This window comes from Habropoda laboriosa, unplaced genomic scaffold (assembly GCF_001263275.1).
Source record: "Habropoda laboriosa isolate 0110345459 unplaced genomic scaffold, ASM126327v1 scaffold22, whole genome shotgun sequence".
Taxonomy (NCBI): Eukaryota; Metazoa; Arthropoda; class Insecta; order Hymenoptera; family Apidae; genus Habropoda; species Habropoda laboriosa.
In genome coordinates, this window is record NW_017100261.1 from 4,056,463 (window position 1) to 4,066,474 (window position 10,012).

General features: G+C 30.8%; 2 protein-coding genes across 2 annotated transcripts; both read left to right on the top strand.

The window, feature by feature from the left end:
• Window positions 1-5,872: 5,872 nt before the first annotated feature.
• Window positions 5,873-6,682, top strand: LOC108572624. Its single transcript, XM_017934881.1, has 3 exons — window positions 5,873-5,912; window positions 5,991-6,301; window positions 6,413-6,682. Exons 1-3 carry the CDS (start codon window positions 5,873-5,875, stop codon window positions 6,680-6,682), a joined length of 621 nt encoding a protein of 206 aa, XP_017790370.1.
• Window positions 6,683-6,978: 296 nt separating this feature from the next.
• On the top strand, window positions 6,979-7,977 carry LOC108572625 (putative gustatory receptor 28b). Its single transcript, XM_017934882.1, has 5 exons — window positions 6,979-7,127; window positions 7,213-7,378; window positions 7,532-7,600; window positions 7,738-7,827; window positions 7,888-7,977. The coding sequence occupies exons 1-5, from the start codon at window positions 6,979-6,981 to the stop codon at window positions 7,975-7,977; spliced, it is 564 nt and encodes a 187-aa protein (XP_017790371.1).
• The last annotated feature ends 2,035 nt before the right edge of the window (window positions 7,978-10,012 follow it).

Here is a 10,012-nt window from a genome sequence, read left to right on the forward strand (position 1 = left end):
CCGATCATACGCGTATCGCTTAAATATTGTGATAGGAGAGTACGAGAGCTATACCTGGGTCGCTCCTGGAATGGAAAGAACGGCTGGACTATCCGCCGGACGCCTTACAGAGAGTAGAGTACAGGTAATTGTTATAAATTTTTTTTATTCGTTTCGTTAATATTGTAACGGGAGAGTACGGCTGCTTAAAGCCGGACGCCCGAAAGCAAAAGCAACAGCTCGAACACTGCATTCATTTGTTCGAAATTATTTTGTACCAAACATTTAACATATATCGACAAAAGATAAATAAACTTTTGTGTGTTTTTTCCCAGATACCAAAGAATATCCTTGCATTCCATAAAATCCTACTACATTATGAAAAATATTATTACAATTTTGCTGTCGCCAGTCACTCGATCCACTAATTTGAAGGTCTCTGTGAAGAAAAAATGTTCCACTCACAAAATATTCACCTGTACTACAAATGTTTATAGAAAAGTTCACGCGTACATGCAACAAATGATCTCTTATCACGATTTTAGAGTGATCGTAGTACAGCGAATTATCGGACCTCGCAATCAAGCATTCTGAAATCGATTTTGTTTAGTATTTATAATTAAAAATAGGAAACCGAACTTACAATTTTATTATTCTTAATTTTAATGTTATTTTCCTACTTGTAACCAAACACCATGTATATTGATAAAGGGCACACTCCGCTACTTCTCACTTCGAAATCCTACGATTTATCGGTCACACTCAACTGTATTGTTTATTACATTTATAATTATTACACTAACTCCAACTGTGAGTATCAATTTCCACGAGAAAATTCTAATTAAAATAAAATTGATACATCAATTTCTGACCTCTTCCTATTTTATGTTCGACTGATTTTTGTAATTCCAACGGAATTGTAATTTTATTACCACGGTAAAAATGTTACTGCACAAGAGTGGGTTTCTAAATTCATATTACATACGAATGTAACATCTTTGTGTCTATAGATAAAGTGGTATTTAGATCGTATCGCTTATTACCATTATTATTGTATGATGTTTGCAAGTGCATTCGTTGTTATTACATCTTAAATAGTAATTGAGAAAAGTAGAAGAAAATTTCGTATCAATTTACATTGATAGTCGAATATTTTGTAAATAGCAACGTATTTCGTAAATTCGTTAAACTTGAACTCTCAGTGATTATAAAAGTGAATTAATGTAATTTATTAACGTCATTTATTTTTTATTACTAGTACGATGTGATAAATGATGTAGTAATATAAATAATGCGATGCGTGCAACCCCTTATCCACATCAAACGAGATCCTTGTATCAGACATTATCAGCAATTGTGTTCAAAGTCATTAAGGAAATGACGACACAATAAGTCGATTAGATTGCGTCACATTATACTTAAGTGACGTTCGAGAACATCTCTCTGCATTTTTAGTTCTATTTCTAATAGAACAATTACAGTCAGCTCTACACATTCTGTAATTTGCAGTAGTTACTGGAAGTTTAAAAGAAGAACATATACAAAACGATGAAGAGTTAATAGCGAGAAGAAGGGTGAGCATTTGTGTTACAATAAAGAAGTGAATACCAAAGATCAAAGATAATTATTTTTATACATGTTTCCGTATAAAAAAGTAAATTTTTCAAAAGAAAAATGAAAGGAAGCAGCTCTCTTCTTTAAGATTTGACAATATCTCGTGTCACACTGAATTCCGTAGGAGAAATTTACACTTTAATAATAGAATACTAATGTTATACGCAACATGAAACATGTAACAACAAAGTTTCACTTTTTTTATTCTTAATTTTCGTCTTATTTCGTTTCCTATAATCATCCCTTCGAATTTTTCCTATCGTTTATCGAGCACTCTGTACGTCGGGTAAACTATTATTCGTAGAACACCTTAAGAAGCACTCAAGAGTTCGAGAAAATAGTTATTAGAAACGATTTTTAATATGCTTTGTACGCATATTTCACATATTTTCAAAATGAAACTTTTATTATTTTTCGTAACTTTCGAGAATTACTTGAAAATAAGAAAAAGTCAACCCTAAGCTGAGTAATGAATTAATTTGTTTCCTAGTTTACCGGAGTTTCCTTTACAAAGTCCTGTAAATATAAACGGCACTTAAAGGCACTTAAGCAACAGCATTTTATTGTATTTTGCATGATTAAATATATTTACAATTAATCGTTCTAATTGTAACAATATGTGTTTAGGTTAAATGTTAAAAATAGTGAAAGTAATGACGTGGGAAGCAAGGAATCAACGCGACGCATTAGCACCTATCCTTTGGCTCAATTGGATATTTGGACTGGGTGTTTTTGAATTAGCAAGGCGTCCTCGATACAAATTGACAATAATTTATAATCTGATATGTACCATAATATATTTTACCATACTTTATTGGGTAAAATTAACTGTTGTCGATTCTTGGGTTGCATATCAAGAAATCACTTATTCATTTGTCTTATGGATCAATGTAATAGTAGCCCTTACCTCGATTCTTCTTGGATTCGTTAACAGAGAAGTATGTACTTTCCGAATTATAATATAACATAATTAGCAATCGTACAGTAGCATTGGAAATAATTTTTACCATTTTTTTTTTTTCTTATTAAAGAAGTCGAGGAGAATTATCGCAAGGTGTGAACAAATAGATAATACATTAGAACCACTCGGCGTTAAAAAAGATTATACGAGAACTTTGCGAAATTCAAAATACGGGGTATTCGCATGGAGTATACTGATGTTGAGTCTTTGTGCCGTAGATACGTTTTATCTGATAAACGAAACTAATTATAAACTCGGAATATACTTGTGCATTTTAATATACCCACCGCTTACCATTAATTCTGTGGTGATCGTCAGTTTCTGCACTTTCATAAGGTAAATTATAGAAAAATCTGAATGAAAGTTTGTGTCGTGACAACAGTAATAAAATATTAACTAAGTTATAGATTATTAATTAAAGTATCTTAAGAAACATTTTATACTTTCATGTTTGTGAGTTTCTGTTTAGAATTCTAGACGATAAGTTACGCAAGATAAACGTGGCTATGAATGAGATTCTTCAGTTGCCAAATGTAAAGAACTTTAATATAAAATATGGCGTTCAACCGTACATGGTACAGAAGATTATAGTTACATCGGATCATCAGAATCAGCAGCGTTTCATTCTGCATTTTCTTCAAGTTACAAGGTAAGTCGCTTGTGCGCTTGTATTTTATGGAACTAACGAAGTCAAACCTTTTCCCTCTTTATGTTTCAAAGGCACGTTCACCTTGAGATTATTAGGATATCACGTGAACTTAATCAAGTTTACTGTTATCAGCTTCTGTTACAATTGATCGTGGAGTTCACGTTGATAACGGGTGGACTTTACAACATATTTTTCAATATACTACAGACTGACATAATGAAAGCTATGACAAACAAATCAACCTATACACTTTTTATATGGATTTTCATAAATTCTACAAAAACAATTGTCATAAACAATTTTTGTACTGATTTGCGTCGTCAGGTGAAATCGTTAGTTTTGCAAGCGTAAGAAAATAATTATTATTAGTACAACATCGGTATGTTATAGGCACGTGTGACGACGGAGGTTCTTCGAGAACTGGGAAATTCTTATTTGGATGATTCTATCAAGGACGAGGTAATCGTCACATCAGTATAGTGATTAAACGAAAGGTTCTGATACAAGCATTAAACTGCCTTAGTTGTGTTATGGTCGACCTGTATATACACATGTTTATTGTGTATGCATATTATTAGAAACGGTAATAATTACAGATGGAACAATTTTCGTTACAACTGATCCTTCATCCGCTGTATTTTTCTGCCGGCGGTTTTGTTTCTCTGGATAATAAATTTACAACAGTGGTATGTAAGAATCTACACGCTGTCACAATTGTTACTTAATAATTCAATATTCGTTTTTAGTTTTTTGGAACAATAACGACTTATATTGCCATACTACTTCAAATGAGTTTTACGCCTGATGCAATGAAATCCTTAACTCAAATTTTATAATAATACCAAGTATTATGATTTTTGGCACGGTCACGGATGTCAGGTACCAGCGAGAAAGTCATTCGGAAACAGCGGCACGATTCATTGTTGCATATACATAAATACGCTCATGCTCGACTAAATTGAAACGAACTATCCCCACTCTTCCCCCACCACTCAATTCCGCGTATCTTACGTTCTCTTGTAAAGATCCTGATCGTCGTTGTCGCAATTATTTCAGATGACCGAGTTATAGGAAACATTGTTTACATTTATCAGCGTGTACATCTATGATACAATCTGCAAAATTTACCTCCAATTAAACTGCACAGCCGTGAAACTACATTTACATCTTTCTGATAAGGACGTTATTATTATTATATATAATACTGTAGCAATTTACATATAAGTTTATTCAATAAATTTTTGATGTACAAATTTTATTTTGTTTTTTGCTTGTGGACATAGTTCTGGTATACTCATACTTTAAATCAATTGTAAATACTGATATTCGGATTAATTTGTCTAATTTTGTAACGGAATATTATTTAAAGAATGAGTGTTTTTCGAAAGGAAATGAGTGTTGTGTGTACAGGAGAAATTAATAAACTACGAAATGCTGTAAAACAATAATGGCATATTGTAACCTTTTGTAAAATATATTTTGTACACTTATATATGCAATAAATAATTACATTTCTTCATTTTTCCTGACTTTGAAATCCTTTATTTGATTCCTGTGATGGCCTGAAAGTTCCATTTTTCATTTAAACAAAAATTTTAATTGTTATTTAACAAGAAACACTAATTATTCTTCAATCGAAGTATCTGAAAATAAACCGTAAACTTTAATATTCTGAGAAATGGTTGACTTGCACTACTTACTGATGTCGACAAAAATCCGAGCGCCTGAGATATGATTGACTTACACTACTGGATTTTCTGCACTGTTGCGACGCTAATTAGTAGTATCAGTGAATAATTTCTCAGACAAAACAAATTTCGATGTCTGATTGATGGTTGAGTTCTGAAATTTTATAAAATACATTTTGTACACTTATCTTAAAATAAACAATTTGTCTTTTGATAAATTATTACATTTCTTCATTTTTCCTGATGTTCAAGTCCTTTCCTTGATCCCTGTGATCGCCTAAATGTTCCATTTCTAATTCACACAAAAATTAAGCTATTTTATTAAGTTAAATCATGCAACAAATTCATTTAATACTTCCAATAATTATAAACAACCATTTAAATTGTTATTTAACAAGGAACACTAATTATTCTGTAATTAAAGGTCTGGAAAATAAACCAGTAACATTATCTTACTATCTACATTATTAGTAATGGTAAAACAATGAAAAATTTCTTAATAACCATTATTAAAAGCGAAAAATTCGGAGAATCTCCATTTTAAAAATTCACCAACCCTGTTAATACTTTCTTTCTGACAATGCTCCCGACGATACTCTCGATCCTTCCTCCTATCGTAATTAACTGACTATCAGCAAAGACGCACGTGTAAGTGCGATAGCCTTATTCTGTCACTATTGGCTGATTAACAGCGAGAAACCGCTATGCTCGCGTACAAGGAATAAATAATGAGATGATGCGTGCAACCCCTTATCCACATCAAGCGAGATCCTTGTATCAGACATTATCAGCAATTGTACTGTAATTCATTAAGGAAATGACGATTTAACAGAGTAAGTCGATTAGTTTGCGACGTATTATACTTAAGTGACGTTCAAGAACATCTCCCTGCATTTTTAGTTCTATTTTTAGTAGAACAATTGCAGACAGCTCTATTCATTCTGTAATTTGCAGTAGTAACTGGAAGTTTAAAAGAAGAACATGTACAAACCGACGAAGATTTATAATAGAGAGAAAAAGGGTGAGCATTTTTATAACAATAAAGAAATAAATATCAGGGATCAAAGATAACAATTATGCTTCAAATACATTTATTTAGATGAAATGTTAAAAAACGTGAAAGTTATGAGGTGGGAAGCAAGGAATCAACGTGATGCATTAGCACCTATCCTTTGGCTCAATTGGATACTTGGACTGGGTGTTTTTGAATTAGCAAGGCGTCCTCGATACGGCTTGTCTGTAATTTATAATTTGATATGTATCACATTATATCTTATCATGCTTTCCGAGTTCAGAGGATTTAACGAAGAAAATTGGGTTGCATATCAAGAAATCACTTATACGTTTATTTTATGGGTCAACATAACAGTAGCCTTTATCTCGATTATTCTTGGATTCGTTAATACAGAAGTATATACTTTTCGAATTACAACATAATTAGCGATCGTATTGTAGAGTTAGAAATAAGTTTTAGTTCTGATTTAACTCATAGTTACCATTTTTTTTTTTTTTCTATTAAAGAAGTCGAGGAAAATTATCGCAAGGTGTGAACAAATAGATAATACATTAGAACCGTTCGGCGTTAAACAAGATTATACGAGAACCTTGCGATATGCAATATGCGCGACATTCACATGGAGTATACTGATGTTGAGTCTTTTTGCCCTAGATATATTTTGGCTCATAACTGAACTTGATCTGAAGCATGGAACATACTTATGTATTTTAGTACACGTCCCAATTACCGTGAATTCTGCGGTAATTTTCAGTTTCTGCATGTTCATGAGGTAAATTACAGAGAAATGTGAATGAAACATTCTGTAAACAATATTGTACTTGCTGTTCTTGTACAAAAAGTTTACTTAATTTGTTATAATAAGAACAATGACGACGATGAGAGTGTGGGGGTGACAACAGTAATAGAGTATTAATTAAGTTACACGCTATCAATTAAAGTATTTTAAGAAACACTTCTATTATTACAAGACAGCAACCTTTTTTTGCTTATTTGAAACATACTCATCTTGTATTTTCATGTTTGTGAGTTTCTGTTTAGAATTTTAAACGATAAATTGCGTAAGATAAACATGGCAATGAACGAGATTCTTCAGTTGTCAGATGTAAAAAACTGTAATGTAAAGTATGGTGTTCAATCGTACATGGTGCAAAAGATTATAGTTACAATGGATTATCAAAATCGGCAACGTTTTATTCTGTATTTTCTTCAAATTACAAGGTAAATCACCTGTGTGCTCTTGCAAAATATTTTAAAGGACAAATTTTTAATGAAATAAAACCATTTCTCTTTTTATGTTCCGAAGGCACGTTTACCTTGAGATTATTAGAATTTCACGTGAACTTAATCAAGTTTACTGTTATCAGCTTTTATTACAATTGATCGTGGAGTTCACGTTGATAATGGGTTCACTTTACAACGTATATTTCGAACTAGTACAGTCTAATGTAATGCAAGCTTTAAAGAACAAAGTAACTTTTGCAATGGTTCTGTGGATATGTGTAAACTCTTGTAAAATAATTATCGTAAACAATCTTTGTACTAATTTGCATCGTCAGGTGAAATCATTAGTTTTGCAACCGTAAGAAAATAATTATTATTAGTACAACATCGATATGTTATAGGCACGTGTAACGACGGAGATTCTTCGAGAACTGGGAAATTCTTATTTGGATGATTCTATCAAGGACGAGGTAATCGTCACATCAGTATAGTGATTAAACGAAAGGTTCTGATACAAGCATTAAACTGCCTTAGTTGTGTTATGGTCGACCTGTATATACACATGTTTATTGTGTATGCATATTATTAGAAACGGTAATAATTACAGATGGAACAATTTTCGTTACAACTGATCCTTCATCCGCTGTATTTTTCTGCCGGCGGTTTTGTTTCTCTGGATAATAAACTTACAACAGTGGTATGTAAGAATCTACACGCTGTCACAATTGTTACTTAATAATTCAATATTTGTTTATAGTTTTTTGGAACAATAACGACTTATATTGCCATACTACTTCAAATGAGTTCTACGCCTAATGCAATGAAATCCTTAACTCAAATTTTATAATAATACCAAGTATTATGGTTTTTGACACGGTCACGGATGTCAGGTACCAGCGAGAAAGTCATTCGGAAACAGCGACACGATTCATTGTTGCATATACATAAATACGCTCATGCTCGACTAAATTGAAACGAACTATCCCCACTCTTCCCCCACCACTGAATTCCGCGTATCTTACGTTCTCTTGTAAAGATCCTGATCGTCGTTGTCGCAATTATTTCAGATGACCGAGTTCTAGGAAACATTGTGTACATTTATCAGCATGTACATCTCTGATACAATCTGCAAAATTTACCTCCAATTAAACTGCACAGCCGTGAAACTACATTTACATCTTTCTGATAATATATCGAATTATCGTTTTCTGATAAGGACGTTATTATTATTATTATATGATACTCTAGCATTTTACATATAAGTTTATTCAATAAATTTAATGGTTTACTGTAATTTGTGAATATTTTCTTATCATAAACGTATAGATATACTTACTTTAATTCATGTGTAAATACTTTTTAATGTGGTGACCGTTTCAACTCTTCATTTTCTGCAAAAATGGGCGATCTGTGCCGCGAAAGAACTAGTTTATGAAACATTTTAATATATACTTCGTAATTTTTTTATATTTAAAAATTATTACTTGTTTATTATCTATATTAAATTTCTTTCAAATTTATTTAACATAATTACCACTCTATTATTTTACTATGACACTTTTATATTTTTGAAATTAATGATTTTATATTTTACTAAATTAATACTGAGAATGAAAGGAAAAATTGCTCTAACTGTAGAACCTTGTTATTGTTGAAAATGTAAAATGTTACGATAAAATTTTAATAAAAACATTACGATTGAAGTAAAGTATTAAAGAACACAATTAACATGTAATAAGTTTTATTAAAAATGATACAAATAATATTTAACAAAATCAATTACAAGATGACAAAGATAACTATAATATGATATGAATTACATATTGCGATGAATAATAGGAAAAATCAAATAATGATTGTACATATATACATGTGAAATTACATCAACAGATTCACTAATAGTTATAAAATGATGTAATTCACAAATTACATCATAAATGTCTTTGCTTATTTAAAGAAACTTTTATACAGGTATAAGATTCTTTGGAATAATAAATAATATATAAAAGGTTACTCGTAAAAAAAAATGTTCGTATACAGTAGTGTCTCGTTAGAATATAATCGCATTATTTTAATAAAAGAATTAAAGTTATCTCTTATTACTTCTTGCAATCTATTCGAGTAAGTGACTATTCAAGCCACCTTTACCTGAATGAGAACAAAGTGAAAAGTCGAATTTTTATCACTTTTGTACTATCGTTAAAAACATTTTTTATTTTAATCTATAAATAATATTGTATAAACGCATCATTTATTTATTTTCATTATGTTTTGTAAACATCGTACAAAAACATCATGTCAATAAAATGTTTACTATCTAACTCAAAATAATCCAATTGAGGTCGTGTTTGGAACTAATAAATCGATTAATTTGATTAAATAAACACTATTGAGCTAATCTTCCAGAAGGAACAACGGTAGAATTTCACCGCAGAAGAAGCTGCTGTAGTGATGAAACTTTTAATTTGTTGCTAAAATACAAATTAAACCCAAAAACTGAATTTATGAAATTATTCATTAATGAAATTATCTCATTATATGAAAAATAAAATTAAACAAATTTTAATTTTATCTCAATGAGAGGACTTCGAAATAAGTTCAAGCACTACTACAATCCGACTATTTTAAAGTCACATAGTAATGTCGCTCACTATCACAATATTTTTGTTATTTGCGAAGTTCCATTATAAAAACATAATGAATTTATGTGCGAAACATCAAGCAAAGACTTCACATACACAACTTATTCATAAGTTGATTAAATTTATCTTTAGTATTCTATGCTCTTTAAAATACTTTCTTCTTTTATTTCCTTTTTACAAGTGAACTTATAAATTGTATATAAGAAAATTATTATTTTTAATACATTTCATGTATATTAC

Bases quoted from the DNA above. Each gene is read 5' to 3' on its own strand.
- LOC108572625 (XM_017934882.1), top strand. From the start codon at position 6,979: ATGGCAATGAACGAGATTCTTCAGTTGTCAGATGTAAAAAACTGTAAT. The intron at 7,379-7,531 runs GTAACTTTTGCA...GATATGTTATAG, and splicing joins TGCAAGCTTTAAAGAACAAA to GCACGTGTAACGACGGAGAT. The intron at 7,601-7,737 runs GTAATCGTCACA...TAATAATTACAG, and splicing joins ATGATTCTATCAAGGACGAG to ATGGAACAATTTTCGTTACA.
- LOC108572624 (XM_017934881.1), top strand. From the start codon at position 5,873: ATGTACAAACCGACGAAGATTTATAATAGAGAGAAAAAGG. The intron at 5,913-5,990 runs GTGAGCATTTTT...ACATTTATTTAG, and splicing joins TTATAATAGAGAGAAAAAGG to ATGAAATGTTAAAAAACGTG. The intron at 6,302-6,412 runs GTATATACTTTT...TTTCTATTAAAG, and splicing joins TTGGATTCGTTAATACAGAA to AAGTCGAGGAAAATTATCGC.